Source organism: Stenella coeruleoalba (assembly GCF_951394435.1).
Source record: "Stenella coeruleoalba genome assembly, chromosome: 2".
NCBI lineage: Eukaryota > Metazoa > Chordata > Mammalia > Artiodactyla > Delphinidae > Stenella > Stenella coeruleoalba.
Genome location: NC_137147.1, coordinates 130,968,246 through 130,987,231, shown reverse-complemented (window position 1 = coordinate 130,987,231; position 18,986 = coordinate 130,968,246). Strand labels below are relative to the sequence as shown.

Genomic DNA, 18,986 nt, shown 5'->3' with positions numbered 1-18,986 from the left:
AAATAGCTAGGTTATGTGACTTTTGGTGGTTTAAAAAAGTTTTTATGGTAGAAAAACATACATAAGATGTACGATTTTTACATATACAATTCAGTGGCATTAAGTATATTCACACTGATGCAACCATCACCACCATTCATCTCCAGAACTTTCTCAGCATTCCATACTGAACACTGTACCCATTAAACAATAACTCCCCATTCCTCCACTCAACACCCTGGTAGCCAACATTCCACTTTAAGTATTTGAATATTCTCAATACTTCATGTAAGTAGAATCATGTATTTGTCCTTTTGTGTGTGGCTTATTTCACTTACCATGTCTGCAGGGTTCATCAGCACTATAGTATGTATCCAAATTTCATTCCTTTATGTGACTGAATAATATTCCACTGTATCTATCTACCACATTTTGCTTATTCATTCATTAATCAATGAACATGAGTCATTTCACCTTTTGGCTATTGAGATAATGCTTCCATGAACATACATGTGCAAGTATCTGTTCAAGCCCCTGTTTTCTGTTCTTTTGTATAAATACCCAGAAGTGGAATTGCTGAGTCAAATGCTAATTCTGTATTTAATTTTTTGAGGAACTGCCTTACTGTTTTCTACAGCAGCTATACCACTTTATATTCCTAGCAGCAATGAACAGAAGTTCCAGTTGCTCCACATCCTTGCCAACACTTTTTTTTTTCCCCAATAATAGCCACCCTAATGGGTATGAAGTGGTATTTCATCATGGTTTTGATTTGCATTTCCCAAATGGTTAGTGATGTTGAGCATTTTTTCACGTGCTTATTGGCCATGCTGTATCTTCTTTGGATACCTGACTATTCAAGTCCTTTGCCCAGTTTTGATTTGGGTTGTCTTTTGTTGCTGTTGTTGCATTTTAGGAGTTTTTTATATATTAATGGATATTAATCCCTCATCAGATGTGTGATTTGCAAATATTTTCTCCCATTCTGTGGATTGCTTTTTTCACTCCATTGATAGTGTCCTTTGATACATAAATGTTTAATTTTTGATGAAGCCCAGTTTGTTTTTTCTTCTGATGCCTATGACTTTGGTGTCATATCCAAGAAATCACTGCCAAATCCAATGTCCTGAAACTTTTCCCCTGTTTTCTTCTAAGAGTGGAGTTTTAAGTCTTAGGTTTAGGTCTTTGATCCGTTTATATGGTGTTAGATAAAAATCCAATTTCATTCTTTTGCATGTGGATATCCTATTTTCCCAACACCATTTGTTGGAAACACTGTCCTTTCCCATTAAATGATCTTGGTGCACTTCCCCCGAATCATTTGACCATATATGTGACGATTTCTGGATTCTTTATTCTACTCCACTAGTCTATATGTCTGTTCTTATTCAGTACCACAGTTCTGATTATTGTAGCTTTGCAGTAAAATTTGAAATCAGGAAGTGTGAGCCTTCCATCTTTAATCTTTTTCAAGATTGTTTTGGCTATTTGGGGATCCTAGATATTCTGCTTATTTTTCTATTTTCTGTAAAAAATGTCATTGAGATTTTGAAGTGGATTACATTGAATCTGTAGATCACCTGACATCATACCAGTATTGTCTTCCAATCTATGAACATGTGATGTCTTTCCATTTATGTGTCATCTTTAACATCATTCAGCAATGTTTTGTGGCTTTCAGTGTATAAGTCTTTCACCTTCATTAAGTTAATTCCTATGTATATTATTGTTTTTGATGCTATTGTAAAGGGAGTTATCCTAATTTCTGTTTTGGGTTGTTCATGTTAGTGTACAGAAAGGCAACTGATTTTGTGTGTTGCTTCTGTATGCTTCAACTTTGCTGATTTGTTTCTAAGTTCTGACAGATTTTGAGGTGCAGGGAACATTAGTGTTTTCTACATATAGGATCATGTATTCTGCAGAGATAATTTTACTTCTTCCTAATTTCAATCTTTTTCTTGACTAATTACTCTGCCTCAAACTTCCAACACTATGTTGAATAGCAGCAGTAAAAGCTGCATCTTTGTCTTGTTTCTTTCAGTCCTTCTCCATTGAGTATGTTAGCTATAAGATTTTCATATGTGGTCTGTATTATATTGAGGTAGCTTCCTTCAATTCCTAGGGGAGTGGTGGGTTTTTTTTTTTTTTAATCAAAAAGAATTTTGTCAAATTCTTTTTCGGCATCAACTGATGGGATCCATGTGTGACCCTCATTCTGCTAATGCAGTGTATTGTATTTGATTGGATTTTCATCTGTTGAACCATCCTTGCATTGCAGCAATAAATCCACTTGTTCAAAATGTATAAAACTGTTAATGTGCTCTTGAATTCAGTTTGCTAATACTTTAAGATGTTTGCATCAATATTCATCAGGGGTATTGGTCTTTTTCTTTTCTTGTGTTGTCATTGTCTGGCTTTGGTATCAGGGCAATACTGGCCTTATAATATGGATTAGGAAGTGTTCCCACCTATTGAATCTTTTTGAAAAGTTTGAGGACTGGAGTTATTTCTTCTTTAAATGTTTGGTTGAATTGAGTAAAGCCAGAGGCTGCAGGATTTTCCTTTGTTGGGAGGTTTTTGATGGCTGATTCAATCAATCTCCCTTCTACCTATAGGTCTATGTAGATTTTTTATTTCTTCATTAATCAGTCTTAGTATGGTTGTGCTTTTGTTTTTAGAAATATATCCATTTCATCTAGGTTATTCAACTTGTTTAAAACTGCTCATAGTACTCTTATCCTTTTTATTTCTGTAGACTCATTAGTAATAACCCTACTCTTATTTCTGTTTTTAGAAGTTGAGTCTTCTCTTGTTATTGATCTAGCTAAAGGTTTTTCCACTTTGTTAACCTTTTCAAAGAACTAGCTTTTAGTTCAAAATTTTCTATTGATTTTCTTTTCAGTATTTTGCTTATCTTAGTTCTAATCTTCCTTCTACTAGCTTTGGGTTTAGTTTGTTCTTCTTTTTCTAGTTCCTTAAGTTATAAAGTTAGAATGTTGATTTCAGGTTTTTTTTTTTAAACGTAAGCATTTACAGCTAGAATTTTCTGTCTTATGGGGTGCAATGAAAGCAGTGCTGTTTTGGTATGTTGTGTTTTGCTTAATGTATTTTGAGGATGTTATTAGATGTGTAAATGTTTATAACTGTAACATTGTTGTATAAAACCTTTTAACATATAATGTACTTTTCTGTCTCTTTAAATCCAAAAAGGTTGTAAGTCTATTTGTCTCATAATAATATACTGTTCCCTTTTGGTTACTATTTGCATGGAATATTTTTGCTCCTTATTTTCTGTGTTAGTGTTTTCTTTTGTGTTTTGTTTTATAGTGAAACATTTAAATTCTTTTTTCCTTTTGTGTGTATTCTATAGCTATTTCTTTGTGGTTACCATGGGGATTCCATTTACCATCATGAAGTAATGACACTAATTTGAATTTACAGCAGCTTAACGTCAATAGTGCATAAAAACTTTGCTCTTATATAACTTTGCCCTCACTCCCTTTCAACTATTACTGTCACAAGATTACATCTTTAAGCATTGTGTCTAAAAACATAAACCAACTAAAAACATAAACCAATAATTGTATTTTTATATGTTCGTTCCTAAATTGTGTGGAAAACAAAGAGTTACAAATCAAAGTTATAATACTAGCTTCTATAATTGTTCATGTATACCTTTACTGGAGAGCTTTACTTCTTCATATGGTTTCCTGTTCCTATCCTTTGTCCTTTCATTTCAACTTGAAGAATTTCCTTTAGCATTTCTTGCAGGGCAGGTCCAGTTGTATCAGTGTCCGGTAATGTTTTAATTTCTCCCTCATTTTTGAAGGACAGTTTTGCCAGATAGAAGATTTTAGGTTGACAGTTTTTTCGAGAAATCTGATAATCTTATTGAAGATCCCTTTTTTTTTTTTTTTTTAATGTGGTACGCTGGCCTCTCACTGTTGTGGCCTCTCCCGTTGCGGAGCATAGGCTCCAGGCACGCAGGCTCAGCGGCCATGGCTTACCGGCCCAGCCGCTCCATGGCATGTGGGATCTTCCTGGACCGGGGCATTGGCAGGCGGACTCTCAACCACTGCGCCACCAGGGAAGCCCTGAAGATCCCTTTTATGTGATGTTTCTTCATTCTTGCTGCTTTCAAGATTCTTTCTCTTTGTATAGCTTAATTATACAGATTTTCCTCCAGTTGCAATGGGGTTGTATCTTGATAAACCCATGGTAAGTTGAAAATATAAGTTGAAAATGCATTTTATATACCTAACCTACTGAACATCATAGCTAAGCCTATCCTATCTTAAATGTGCTGTGAACAATTACGTTAGCCTGTAGCTGGGCAAAATCATCTAATACAAAGCCTATTTTGAAGTGATGTAATTTACTGAATACTGTACTGAAAAACAGAATAGTTGTACATGTATTAGATGTTTACTCATGATCATGCAGCTGACTGGGAGCTGCAGCTTTCTGCCACTGCTAGGCATCATAAGTGCATATCTTACTGCATACTGCTAGCCTGGGAAAAGATCAAAATTCAAAACTTGAAGTAAGTATGGTTTCTACTGAATGCATATCATCTTTACACCATTGTAAAGTTGAAAAAATCCTAAGTCAAATTGTCCTAGGTCAAGGACCGTCTATAATGTATCTTGGTGTCTCTTTTGACTTTACCCTGTTTGGAGTTTGTTGAGCCTCTCCTGATATGTACATCCATGTCTTGCATCACATTTGGCAAGCTCTTTTGTCATCATTTCTTCAAATAAACTTTATGTAGCTTTCTCTCTTCCTTCTGGGACTCCTGTTTCGTCTTCCATTTGATGGTATCTTACAAATCCCTTCGATTGTTTACTTTGCTTTCTTAGACACAATTACTTCAACTGTCCTGTCTTCAACTTGCTGATGAGTTCTTTTGCTTGCTCAAATCTGCTGTTCAACCCCTCCAGTGAAAATTTTGTTATTGTAACTTTCTGCTCCAAAATGTTTGGTTCCTTTTTATAATTTCTCTCCACTGGTATTCTCATTTTATTCATCACTTTCTTGATTTCCTTTAGTTCTTTGAGCATATTTAAAGGTCTTTTTCTAGTAAGTTCAATGTGTGGGCCAAGCCAGTTTCTGTTCCATTGAATAGGCCTCGTTTCCGTGTTTCTCTGTATGCCTTACAGATTTTTTGTTGTTGAAAATTGGGCATTTCACTATTACAGTACTGTAATTCTGGATATAACATTCTCTTCTATTCCCAGTGTTTACCAGTTGTTGCTGACTGTTGAACGCTGTTGTTCATTTGTTTTTGAGACTTCTCCAAGGTACTTTTACAAAGACTATCCCTTGTGTGTGATCACTGAAACCTCTGTTCCTATTATCTCATGTTCAGCTAGCTGTTTTTAGAGATTTCCTTGAATGCCAGTTCTCCTTTCTGCATTTCAGCTGTGTGCTAAGGCACTCCTGCAGCTCTTAGCTAGGCCTGCTTCTATCCTAGGGATCAGACCAAGATGAAAACCTAAGGCTCTCTTAAATCTTTTCTGAGCATGTTTTGCCTGTGCATTCATTTGGCATTCTATATCTTCCCCTGGGTACAACTGCTTTTGAATGCCCAGTTTCTCACAAATCTCACCCCAGCTTCTCCTCTAGGCCTTACACAGCCTGTTTTATGTCTTCACCCATATCCAGGTGCCTGTGATTCTGCAGTCATCTTGCAGCTTTCACAAGCAGTGCCTACTCTTTCTTGCCTGATTTCCAAGTTATGCAAAACAGTGATGAGCACCTTGAGTCAGTCCTTCTAATCCCCCCCCCCCCAGATTAGAAAAGACAAACAGTGATTTGCAAATAAAGTCTATTCTTCCTCTTCTGGTTTGAGGGAGGGAACTGGAAACCATCCTTCTGTCGTTTTAAGAATAAGAGCACCACTGCATGGGAGGCAAGGGTGAGTAAAAAAATCACAAAACTTTCCTACCATTCTGAGGATGGGTTTTCTTCACTGGGCACTGTGTTAGTTGCTGTAAACCTTTGTTTTCCAGAGCACCAACAAATTCGGTTCACACAGTTGCTAGTGTCACTCAGCTCAATTATGTTTATTCCTATCTGTAATTCTAGTGTCCTGACTAGGCCTTGAACAGAGTTATGTTTTAGATACATGTATGGTAACTGAATTTTGGTTAGATGTGGAGGTATTGTGAAAAGGTTAAGAAAATGGTCTCAATTATCTTCACTGATTTACATTTAAAATTAATGAATATATGTATTTTTTCCAATTTCTTGTAATTATCTTGCCTTTTTTACTGGCTGTGATGTCACTAGAGAACAGTAACTTTTATAAAAACTTTATGAAGTGAAATGCTCCATATACTCTTAGTACCAAGACATTAAATGAAGTTTATTGGGGCTTCCCTGGTGGCGCAGTGGTTTCGAGTCTGCCTGCCGATGCAGGGGACACGGGTTCGTGCCTCGGTCTGGGAAGATCCCACATGCCATGGAGTGGCTGGGCCTGTGAGCCATGGCCGCTGAACCTGCGCGTCCGGAGCCTATGCTCCGCAACGGGAGAGGCCACAACAGTGAGAGGCCCGCATACCGCAAAAAAAAAAAAAAAATGAAGTTTACTGGCCTCTGCCAATGTTTTCTACTTTAGAGTAGCATATATTCTTCTATTCTGTCTCCATCATGGCATAAGGCAGAAATGAAACAAAAATAATATGTCTTGTAAATATTTGACTATTTTTCTCTACACAGGCTAATATTAAAAAAAACTTTCTGGTAACATTCTTTACATAGCACATGTATTAGTTTTGTTTATTTAACAAAGATGTTATTACTAATACTATGTTTTGTTATTTTAGGATTTTCATTAAGCAGACTCATTCCCTTTCTACAAATGAAAACCAAGTCAGTCATCTAAAATCTCAATTTCAAATCAAGAGGATTTAGTCTTCTGTTTTCATTAAAATGGAATTTATGGTGGTGCTCAAATGGGTTAGACTGGGCACAAAATGACAGAAGTAGATTTTTTTCTCAAAAATTTCTGCAGAATGCCTAGGAAATTCTCAGATTTGTAAACGTTTATTTTACATTCTTTGCATGTTCATTGTGTTAAGTTTGTAATATAAATTAGTGGCAAAACTCTTGCTGTTTGGCTTCTCTTACTAGGTTGAAAAGTTGTTTTATTTACCAATGATGCAGGTTTAAGCAAAGTTGAGAATTAATTACAGTAGTGAACTGGCCTTCTGGACCTCCTTCATTACTCTAGCTCACAGACTATTAATTATAACAATGTGTAGGGTGTCTGTTTTGAGATCTTAATTCCAAGCTTCCTTACTCTTTTCTATATTGCTACTTGGCATTTCAAGGAGTTTATTCCTTTGAAGCAGCCTTTAACAAGGCAAATTGTAGCTGCAGAAGGATTCTGCTTTGAAAGCACATTAAGGAAATCAATATTTTTTAAACACCTTGATTAAACTATCCTATCCTTGTCACTTGATAGAAGACAGCTCAGTATTGTAAAGAAAACAGTAAGGGTACATCTTCTCTTTTTGTGCTCATGTCAGCTTTTTCATGTGATCATTTTTCCAGTTTCACAAATAACTACAACAGTTGCCATTTCTAGGAATTATGTTTTTAGCTGAAACAGTAACTTTTTCTTTAATGCCTGCTTTTAAGACAAGCCTTTCAAAACCATAATAAATTGTTTTAACTTTGGTTAAATTATCATCCCCCCCCCAACTTCCACAGAAATGTCAAAGCCTCTGAGAGGCAGGGCCAATAACTTTTGTTTTCATCAGTACTACTCCTTCAATTGGTTCAACTTCTTCCCTTTCTATTTTGCACCAGGGTTACAATCTTGTGGCCAAATGAATTTACTGTTCCTAACAAGCTCCAAAGTCTCAGCTATAAAAAGGAGCCATATATTAACCTCGAATACTGTATGAAATGACCTTGCAGCAGACTCTCCTTTGAGTAGTAATAAAACATTTTATGTATTAATTTGAAAAAAATAAAACAGTTCATTCAACCAGGTGCATTTTGTTCATATTTCCATTTTCAAAATCTTTTTTCCTCTACTGTTCAGTCAACTCTGGTTAATATCAAGGACAAAGAAAATTTACAAAGTATTTTCCTTATATGCTATGTAAGCATAACCAAGGACTTAAATTTTGAGATATTCTCTACTTGATAATGGGTACCAATGTCAAATAATAGAAGAGTTAATAAATAAAAATGGCTAAATATTAATATTCACAGATTAAAAGTTCTATGGCAATCAAACTTTTCTTTGGACTTTCTTCAGGAACTAAGATTGAGTATAACCATAAATTAAAGAAACTTTTAAGTATTTTTATCATTTATATAAATAAACAGCAAGAAAAAAAATCTTTTGAAGTAAAAATGGGTTTAAAGAAAGTGATTAAAAATAGAAAAGCAGGGGCTTCCCTGGTGCAGTGGTTGAGAGTCCGCCTGCCGATGCAGGGGACACGGGTTCGTGCCCCGGTCCGGGAAGATCCCACATGCCGCGGAATGGCTGGGCCCGTGAGCCATGGCCGCTGAGCCTGCGCATCTGGAGCCTGTGCTCCACAAAAGGAGAAGCCACAACAGTGAGAGGCCCGCATACGGCAAAAAAAAAAAAAAAAAAAAAAAAAAAGCAGGAATGTTGTTAATATATTTGATTTCACTTACCTTGCAAGTTTTCTTCTATCCCATTAAAACCACTATTACAAAAGTGCCATATATTATATCATACTGTATTAGAATATGCTAATACAGATATCCTGTAACAAAGACCTGGAAAAAAACAAGTGCCTTAGGCAAGAATTATGTTAATTTCTGTCTTGTAAAACACTCTGGAGATAGGCAGTCCAAATCAGTAATGGTAGCACGTCAACAAAACTGTATGGCAACCTAGGATCATTCTGTGTGATCGCTTCCACAATAGAGCACTGCCTCTTCTGTAGAGTCTAAGATGGCTCACAATCATATACACTTCTAACCAAAAGGATCGAAAAAAGGCAAAAAAAAAAAAAAAAAAAACAGTCTGTTTTAAAGGACACGTTATCATTTCCCTCACATTTCACCAGCCAGAACAGTCATACTTGCAAGGGAGACAAGGATGTAGTCTTTATTCTGGTGTGCATGTGCCTAGCTGAAAATCAAAGGTTTTATGACTGTGTGAAAAGGAAAGAATGGCTATTGGGGGGGAAACTGGTTTTCTCTACACAGATTTCATTTTGATATTTACATAATGAGAAATTTAAACTTGAAAAACATTTTACTGGAAATATGCCAGGATTTGCTAACTAACAAATACCATTATTCTGGGTTTTCTTTTCTAAAGGATTCCTTCACTCACTCACTAAAAGCAATGAAGTACACAGCTATCTGAGTTTCCAAGGTATGTTTTATTGGTATAAAACCGAAATAAGGTGATGTAATTGTCTCATCTGCCAATTAGTTACATAGAAGTAGGTGAAAAAAAGAATTTTCTGTTGCAATTTCTTTATTGAGGGGAAAGGAAAATTTTTTTCCTTATAAGGTAATAAAATACTGATTAGTCTTGGCAATTTATTTGACTAAGCAACTTTAGAGTACTAAAACAAAAATAGTTCTTTAACATTTATCAAATAAGTAAAAAGTCAGCAATTTGTTACAGCTTCTGAAAAAAATGGTAAAATTGTAAAGCAGAGAAAAATTTCCCAAGCCATCTGTGTATTTTTCTCCTTTATTTAAGGGAGAAAAATATCTTCATGAGTCTGCTGAAAGATCATCTAACATTGCAGAGGTAGTCATGGAATGTCTTAAATCTCCTTTCTGTTGATGAATCCTTTTTCAGTCTTCCTATGCAGAAGACTATTTAAAGTCCTATCACACAGCAGCTACATATCTGGTGCAGTATAGCCATAATTGGTTCACTTGTGCCTGATGCAAAAGCTCTCAACTCCCGGTCTTGCATTACATCATGTACAAACTTGTCCTTCACCTAATATATTAAAAACTACCAAATAATCTTCAGAATGTCAAAGCTACAAAACAGATACATATAAAGTTTTTTGTTTGTAATATACATATCCCAAGTTTCCATTTTCTGGAAAAGACAGAGCCCAAAAGTTATACATTGTGAAAGCCACTTTACAGGTGGCTTTATTTAGATGACCCAAGATGAATTAGTGCCATTATTGTTGTATAGCTGTGAAATAGATCATCATCCTTTACCTCATTACATTTCTTCAATATAAAGTTTCCAGTGACTATGCGATCACATCCAATTTCTCCATTTCCAAAGAAGCCAAATAAAGGAACACTAGGAAAAAACTTTCTAAATGCATCAGCCTCCACATTCCCCTTGTCTCTATAATACTGAAAGCCCCTACCAACACACGCAAACATGAAGCCAATGGTATTCTGCTCTGGAATGTTGGCTGCTTTGAGGCGCTGCATCGCAGCCTCAGCAGTCTTCTCGTCATTGACATCCTCATTGAGAAGCACTGTGGCACTCTGGATACGATGTCCGCTAAATGATAGTCCAACCACACCGGTGGCATCAATATCCAGAGGGTTCCTAGAAAATTAAATTAGAAAAGTGGCAATATATCATGAAACACCATTCAAATTTACAGTATAAAAGAAAAATCCTCCTGATTCATTGGTTGGGAAGTGCTGCCTCAGTCTACAGTTAGTCTGAGGCTTTCTCTCCCTGATCAGAGGACTGTAATAAGGGTTAAAAATTAAACTACTGAAATTAATATATTAAAAGAATGCAGAAGGCAGATCTACGGAGAAGAAAGCAACCATTTCCTCAGTCACAGATACAAAGGGGCAAATGCATCATCTCCACAAAGATTTCTAAAATCCAACCTGAGTTTTAGAAGGGTACAGAGTATTCTTACCTTTCTCACTTCCCTGAAAAAGGAATCTTACAGTTTTATGCATATATACTATGATATGTATTAAAGCTTTTGGTATTATTTACCTCTTTGGTATCTTTTCTCCCCTACCTCAGCTGTCAAATTCTAAAAGAGGTGTATTAAATATTCAATCATGGAGGATAATTTTATTAAGAACCCATAATTCCAGAAGTTTTAAGCTCTATACTGTTTGGTCCATAAAGGAATAGACTATATTGCTGTGTCTTATTTATTGCTTTGACCTGATAATTTAGCTTAATCTGAAGGTAAAATCATACATTTTCTTTTTGTTTCTATTTGCCTGGTATTTTTTTTAATGAAATATTTTATGGTTACTACAGAAAATAAAAATAAAATGCCAATAAAGTTGTAAAGCATAATACAGTGAACACCCATCGGGGAAAACCAAGTAAGTACCTAACATTTCTATCAGAGTTTACGAAATGGGCAGGATTCACTGGGTTAAAAAGAAACTAAGACTTAAAAAGCTTAAGCACTGAGCAACTTAAGGCTAACTAGTGGCAAAACCAGTTTCTGAGGGGCAGAATCCATCTTCTGAAGTCTGCTGCTGTTCCTTTAACCTTATTACATTTCCTCTTTGGTATACAACTGCAACACGAGTCTCCTGCCTAAAAAGAATTATTCACCTTTTTTTGGAGGGAGCGGGGCTCCTATCTGGACACCATTAACATGGAGCACTGATTTACTCAATGGCTTCCCTTACTCCATGACACAGTGTAAAGACCACGTTAAAATTAATGTGTCATGTAAGAGGTAATGATTGTTGAGGGTATATTTCCCATATTAGGTATAAAGAGTAGATTATATACAGACAGCCATGCTAACAGGCTAGCACCTCAGTTATATGTCTGAGTGAGCTGCATTTCAAAAATCAACTGTATGTTAAATTGCCATTGCCCTATCTGTATATAATTTCAAAGTAAAAGCAAAGACAATAAGGAAAATTAGGCAAAAGGAGAAATAACCCACAGATAGCTAACAAGAATCAGGTATACTTATGCATGAAATCCAGTGCTTAGAGTTCAGTGCAGTTGGCTTTCCTCCCTTCTTCCTCAGGTTCCAGGGAACTCAGCTTAGCTACCTGCTTTCCCTGATCCATCAGTGCTGACTACCAGGAGGGAGATGATGACTGGGACGATTTAAGCTGCTCTTAATGATACTGATCTCTAACAGTGTGTCTCCATGTCACCACTCTAGGATCCAAATACTAAACACAAATATAGAGAGAAACAAATAATAGTGCTTGCAGGAAACATCTGGAGGATGGGGGCGGGGGTGTGTGTGTCTCATTTTCTTGCTTTTGGAAACAGCTGATATTTATGTCCACTTAATTAGCTCAAACTCAAAATACTACATACTTTCATTGGAAATGGAAAAGTAGTAATGGTTCAAGATAGAAGAGCAAATATTTTTTATCTTTGAAAACAAAAGCCCTAATAATAAAATGAAAGATGCATCATTTTTGAGCTTGAAAAAGCCTTTCAGAAGATCTAGTACAGTATTTCCAATAACGTGTGCCAAGTAATATTGCTATATGTGGAATCTAAAAAAATGGTACAAATGAACTTATGTACAAAACAGAAATAGAGCCACAGATGTAGAAAACAAACTTACTGTTACCAAGGGGGAAGCGGTGGCGGGGGGAATAAATTGGGAGATTGGAACTGGCATATACACGCTACTATATACAATATAGATAATAAGGACCTACTGTATAGCACAGGGAACTCTACTCAATACTCTGTAATGACCTATATGGGAAAAGAATCTAAAAAAGAGTAGATATATGTATATGTATAACTGATTCACTTTGCTCTACAGCAGAAACTAACACAACATTCTAAATCAATTATACTCTAATAAAGATGTTAAAAAAAAAAAGATCTAGTACAGTATTCCCAAAAATGTATGCCAAGTAATACCAGTCAGCCTGCAAGATGCTCCATGGACAAAAGGTTTTGTGGCCAAACAGATTTAAGAAGGGCCACAGGTAATAATATTCCCCCTCCCTCTAAAAGATCCAAAGTACTGAGCACAGTATTAGAGGCTCTGAGAAGTTTTACCATAAAGATGTACTGTTGAACCACGCATTTCCTTTAGAGGAGGAAAACAGAGCCAGAGAGGAAGTGACATACATATGAACCATACGAAGTCCCCTGCGTACGAACAAGTCCCCTACATACGAACAAGTTCCGTTCCGAGAGCATGTTCTTAAGTCCAATTTGTTAGTTAAGTCCAACAAAGTTAGCTGAGGTACCCACCTAACACAATCGGCTATATAGTACTGTACTGTAATAGGTTTATAATACTTTTCACACAAATAATACATAAAAAACAAACAAAAAATAAAACATTTCTAATCTTACAGTACAGTACCTTGAAAAGTACAGTAGTACAGTACAACAGCTGGCATACTGGGGCTAGCATCCAGTGAACAGGCAAGAACAGATACTGACTGGAGGAGGAAGAGGAGGTGGGAGATGGTAGAGCTGAAGGATCGGATCGCTCTAGGAGATGGAGGGAAGCTGCAATTTCACTCACGCCTGACGCTAATGGCACAGGTTCTGGTTCCTTGCTGGATTCAGTTCTATCTACCGTCTTGAAAAAGTGATGTCTGGGTAGTAGCTCTTTTTTTCTCGTCACAGATGACACGGTAGCACTGGATGGCATTCTGAACAGTTGCTACAACCTTTGTGTACCATTTTACGTCCGGGTCCTATGCCTCAAAAAGTTAACAGTGCCTCCTCAAATAAAGAAAATCCCCTCGCCATTTCCTGTGTCGTGAATCTCTTCGGTTCTTCAGTTACTTCCTCCTCTTGTTTCTCTGTGCCCTTTCTCTGGGCCCCCAATTCCATCAGGTCTTCATTAGTAAGCTCCTCATGTTGCACAGCAAGGAGTTCAATGAAGTCGTCCTCTTGCAGACCTAGCTCCAGCTTCTCGCTGAGGGTCACTAAGTTGCTGAAGACCTCCTTGGATTCCTCATCCACCTTCTCAAATCCACAAAAGTCATGAACAAAGGTTCTTCCAAACCCCATTCATGGTGACGGCCGTAACCTCACACCAAGCAAGGTCAATGTTTCTCATGGCCTTGTATATGTTATAGTCCTCCCAAAACTGTCACAAGGTTGTTCCTGATTTGTCACTTGCCTTTACTGCCTGACGAAAAGTGTGACATAAATAATATTTCTTGAAAGTCATTATAACTCCCTGGTCCATAGGTTGGATGAGAGACATTGTATTCAGTGGCAGATGCACTACTCTGACGTGGGATGAAAGCTGTCTGTGAATGGGGGGGTGGCCCAGAGCACTGTCAAGCAGCAAAGGAATGCTGAACGGGACGTCCTTCTCCAAGCAGTATTTCTCTACCTTCAGGATAAAGTGGTGGACAAACCTGTCCTGGAAAATGGCCTATGTAATCCAGGCTTTGGGGTTACTCTTCCACACAACAGGAAGAGAGCCCCTGGCTATGTTTTTAAGGGCTCTTGGGTTCTCTGAATGATAAACTAAGAGAGTCTTCAGTTTCATATCGCTGGAAACACTGCCACCAAACAACAGAGTTAGCTTATGCTTTGCTGTTTAGAGCCTGGCATCAACTTTTCCTCTTTACTGATGTAACTTCGGTCTGGCATCCTCTTCCAGTACAGTCTCATCCACATTAAAAACCTGCTCAGGTAAATACGTGCCTTCATCAGTAATTTCTCGAAGCATTTCAGGAAATTCCCGGGCAGCTACCATATCTTCACTCGCTACCTCACCACTTACTTTTACATCATGAAGGTTGACTCTAGTCTTGCACCAATGAAGCCAGCCGTGGCTGGCATTAAAAGATGTGCCCTCTGATTCTTTGCCATGTTTCTTCTTCAAGTTTTCATAAAGGCTCTTAGCTCTCTCTTGAATCAGCATTAAGCTGAGCGGGACTCAACACTGAGGCTGATCCTGCATCCACACACTGAGATGCTTCTCCATCTCCTCCATCACTTTTCCACACTTCTTCAATAATATTGTCAACATCACCGGCACAGCAGACTTCACATGTTCTTGTCCTTGTTCTTTAGAATCGTGCCAATGGTTGAACGATTCATGTGATGATAATGAGCGACGTCTACCATCTTTTTGCCTCGCTCCACTCTCTCAGTTCTTTTCGCTTGGCGTTTCTTAGCACTATCAGCTACATCACCGCTGCTTTTATGCTTGCTTCCGGACATCCTGGGCTTTAATTAAAGATACTGTACTACTGTACTCTATACAGTACTGTACAGTACACAAAAGCATAACCACCTGTAGAGGATGCACGCATGTGACAATGTATGCCAGTCACGTGAACTAATTTACATGATTGGACATGCAAACGCACAGAAGTTTTGCAACTTGAAGGTTCGTTATGTAGGGGACTTACTGTATTGCAGTTACAGAGTACAGAGCTGTCAAGGGAGCTCAGTAGACAATGTTGAAAGTCAATTTTGAGGAGAGTATAAGTCCAACTAAGTTCTTAAAGGATAACATATATAAATTTCATTCTTCAAAGATAAGCAGAATTACATTGTGTGAGCCCCTCAACCTATGTCTATTGCAAAACGGAATTAACTATTAGCAATTCTTTAAGCATGTTTTTTAAAAACCCAAACACTTCCCATGAGAACATTTCCCACGATGTGCAGAAGAAATCAGAAGCACATCAGACATACTTTTCAGAGGTCAGCGATGCCAGGTTGTCCACCTGGCCTCCAGCCAAGATGACATTCATATCACTGAAAGTGCTCACTACATGCTGCAGATAATTATTGGCTCCCACTTTACAGCAATTATAGCCAAATACAAGGACCACACGAAGCTCAGGGTTATCTAAAAGACCTGCAAAGAAATGAAAAGAAACAATTAAAGATAGCCTTAAAAAGAAATCCTTAAAAAGGAATTCTTCATTTTATTATTTTGCAAAATGAAATGTTACTGCTAATGTCCTGTAAGCCTAGTTAAGTGCAGTTTAAGCTGTCAAGTCCTCCATTTTTTTGCAAACTTTAACATTACTCAAAATCTTTGCTATAATTAATTTTTCATCATTAAGAATACTAAATGGCTATTTGAAAATAATACAATCAACACTCAACACAAATAAGGAAGCAGCTATGTAACTGAGCAGCACCCTTGGTGGGCCTTGGTGCCATTCCACACAGCCACCACCTGGAATGGAAGGGAACACTGGTTTACGAAGGACAGAGTTAGACGCAGTGGGAATTTAAACATCCAGAGAAAATGGACAGAAACAGCACTAACCACCTGTAGTGGGTTGAATGTGGTCTCCCAAAGACATATCCACACCAAATCCCTGGAAAGAAGAATGTGACCTAACTTGGAAAAGAAAAAGGGTCTTTGCAGATGTAATTAAATCTTGAGATGAGATCATCTGGATTATCCATAGGCCCTAAATACTATACAAGTATCCTTATAAGAGAAATAGAGACAGACAGAAGAGGCAATGTGACCACAGAAGCAGAAACTAGAATGATGCAGCCATAAGGAATGTCGATGGCATCAGAAAGTGGAAGAGACAAGAGATTCACTCCTAGAGCATCCAGAGGGAATGCAGCCGCATCAACACCCGGATTCCAAACTTCTGGCCTTCTGTACTGTGATAGAATAAATGTTTTAAGCCACTAAAGTTTGTGCTAATTTGTTACAGCAGCCTCGGGAAACTAATACACCATTAAAATACAGGCCTTATCCATATATTCCAAGAAAGGGAGTGGGAGTGAAGGTGGTTTAACCATTGGAAACTCATTCCAAAGCAGGGAAATATTCAATTCTGCAGCATATGGATGGAAAGCAGCTACCACTAGAGGGCAGCATAGTCTACCAGGAGGCAGGCAGTACTCATGCTCTCCCCTACAAGCTCCCAGGCTTTCACATGTGCCTCTTGCACCTTGTTTATACACTATCAACTTGAAATTTGCCAAAGAGGTGGCTCTGGGACACAAAAAAGAAAAAAAATCAAACACCTCACTCACATTTGAGTTTCCACTGACTCAGCCACATGACTTCCATCTTCACAGACGTAAGGGTAAATAAAGGTTGCCAGAAATAAGGCTCACTTAATAAGGAAACGGGGTGGAGCAGAGGTGAGTGACCAATTCCTAACACCAAATAATGATTTATCTAGGGAGACTGCCTCTGGTCCATTTCTAATTCTCTATACAGTACATCACTGATTTGGAGAGTAAGAAGGATATTCGTACAAACCAGTACTTTCAAGATACCACATACCCCAAACCATTACTAAAAGGTCTTTTTCTCTACACAGACCAGCCCAGCAAATTTTCAGAGAATGTTTTTTTTTTTTAGAATGAATTTTCAGAGTCAAAAGAGGCCCGTGGGATCAACAGTTTACGATTGTTTTACAAAGAAGGGCTGCTAATCCTAGAAAAGTGACTGGCCCAGGACGGCATCTTGGCAGCCTCTAGACCCACATCTCCTGACTCTCAGTTTTAAGTTTTAGAAACCTGAAAACGTCTAAGTCTCTCCCTTTCCTGATTTCTAAGCTCTAGGCCCTCTTTTACAATTGCCTACTAAGATTTTCATCTGAATGTTCTATAGGCACCGCCCTTATTCATCCAACGCACACTGAGTGCTTTCAACATCCTCCTCCAGTGGTCTTGTTCTACAGCGGGACCACACACACACAAATCTAGAAACTAGACTCACTTCCCCCCACCCAACTTGGAGAACAAATCTGCCTTAGCCCAGGCTGGCTGCCTGACAGAGCAGACAGGTCTGTATCATGTACCAGAAGGAAGGTACAATTCAAACTCCCTGACACTAAAAATTGAGGCCTAAGATACACGAGCCTGAAAAGACGACTACCCAGCTCATTCTGAGGGAAATCCTGGCACTGCCTTCAGTCCTGCCTCTGTGGGGAAACAGGAGGGCCCTCTGCTCACTACCAGCATCTGAGGACTTTCAACTTCAGGAAAGCACGCTAGCCATATTCTCAGCTCCGATGTTTGTTGGGCAGATGACGTACTCAACCAGCCCAACTATAAAAGGTGCAAGTTCCAGTTCACTGTTCCCCGAAATCCAGCATGAGATCTAAGTCACAGCAGACTGAGTGGCTGAAGAGCACATGGGCCATCCATTCCTTTGGCAGCTCTAAACATTTTTAGATTTTGCAGAGAGCTCAGTAACCAGACCTCATTGGTTTGGATCCTACAACTGCTTTTATTTTAAGGAGACATAGTTGGGGTGATGCCATTGGTGTTCATAGAGTGACATGGGGTAAGAAACAGCTTGAAAAACAAGCTATTTATTATAAGGGCATATGGATCCACTAGAATTTATCTCAGTTCTCAGAAAACTGGGAAGAGTTAATGCTGCTTCTGCCCTAGCTCAGCCAAACCTGTGGCCCACATCTAGCAAATGATGATGGTCTGTATCTCATGTACTACCCTCCATCCTGGCTGCACTATATTCCTCCTACACGTGTCCCTCAACTCAGAATTCCTCCACTGATAGTCTATGTATCTTTGTATGCTGCCTTAAATTCATTTTCAAATAAGGCAGAATATAAATTCATTATAGCTATGCTCAAGCTGGAAGGTTAAATAAAAGGAGAAAAATCAAATCTAGACACCCAGTGCAGCATCAGATTCAGGAAAGCCAGCCATGAAGAACTATTCCAAAGATTGGCTAGGACTGCTTGAAAAGGCTTTAGGTCTGCGTGTTCAGATTTCTACTCTTTTTAGGGAAGCCTCTCTGAAGACAGCTGTTTTATGGCCTGTTTGAAAGTGATGTAATCTAAATGCATGTAGAAAACCTACGTGAAAGATAATGTCTACTTGAAATGAGAGGCTAATACCATGAACAATTCATGAACAATTCATAGATAGAAGCTGTGTTCTCTCTTCCTCACAACCTTAGTTTTAGCATCACTTCCTTCCCTGTATCTTTATATCCATCTTTTTTACACTAAACATGTATAAATATGAAGTCAGCATGCTAGGGCATGACTTTTGGAGTCAGACCTGGATCAGAACTCAGGCTCAACCCCTTGTAGCCATCTGACTGAGCAATTTACTAGACTTCTCCAAGTGCAGCTTCCTCCTCTAAAACTGGGGC

At 38.1% G+C, this 18,986-nt stretch overlaps 2 protein-coding genes across 8 annotated transcripts in view; one reads left to right on the top strand and one right to left on the bottom strand.

The window, feature by feature from the left end:
- NRG4 (neuregulin 4) overlaps positions 1–8,056 on the top strand; it is a 127,504-nt gene extending 119,448 nt beyond the window's left edge. For all 7 annotated transcript variants that reach the window (XM_079913012.1, XM_079913009.1, XM_079913011.1 and 4 more), the window contains one exon: positions 6,807–8,056. The gene's annotated coding sequence lies outside the window, so the exon portion shown is untranslated. The remainder of the gene's footprint in view (positions 1–6,806) is intronic.
- A 632-nt stretch (positions 8,057–8,688) lies between these two features.
- FBXO22 (F-box protein 22) overlaps positions 8,689–18,986 on the bottom strand; it is a 30,960-nt gene continuing 20,662 nt past the window's right edge. Inside the window, exons 6-7 of the mRNA XM_079913002.1 lie at positions 15,566–15,731; positions 8,689–10,513 (exon numbers count right to left, since the gene is read on the bottom strand). Coding sequence (XP_079769128.1) covers positions 10,096–10,513; positions 15,566–15,731 — 584 coding nt within the window. The 3' untranslated portion in view covers positions 8,689–10,095. The remainder of the gene's footprint in view (positions 10,514–15,565; positions 15,732–18,986) is intronic.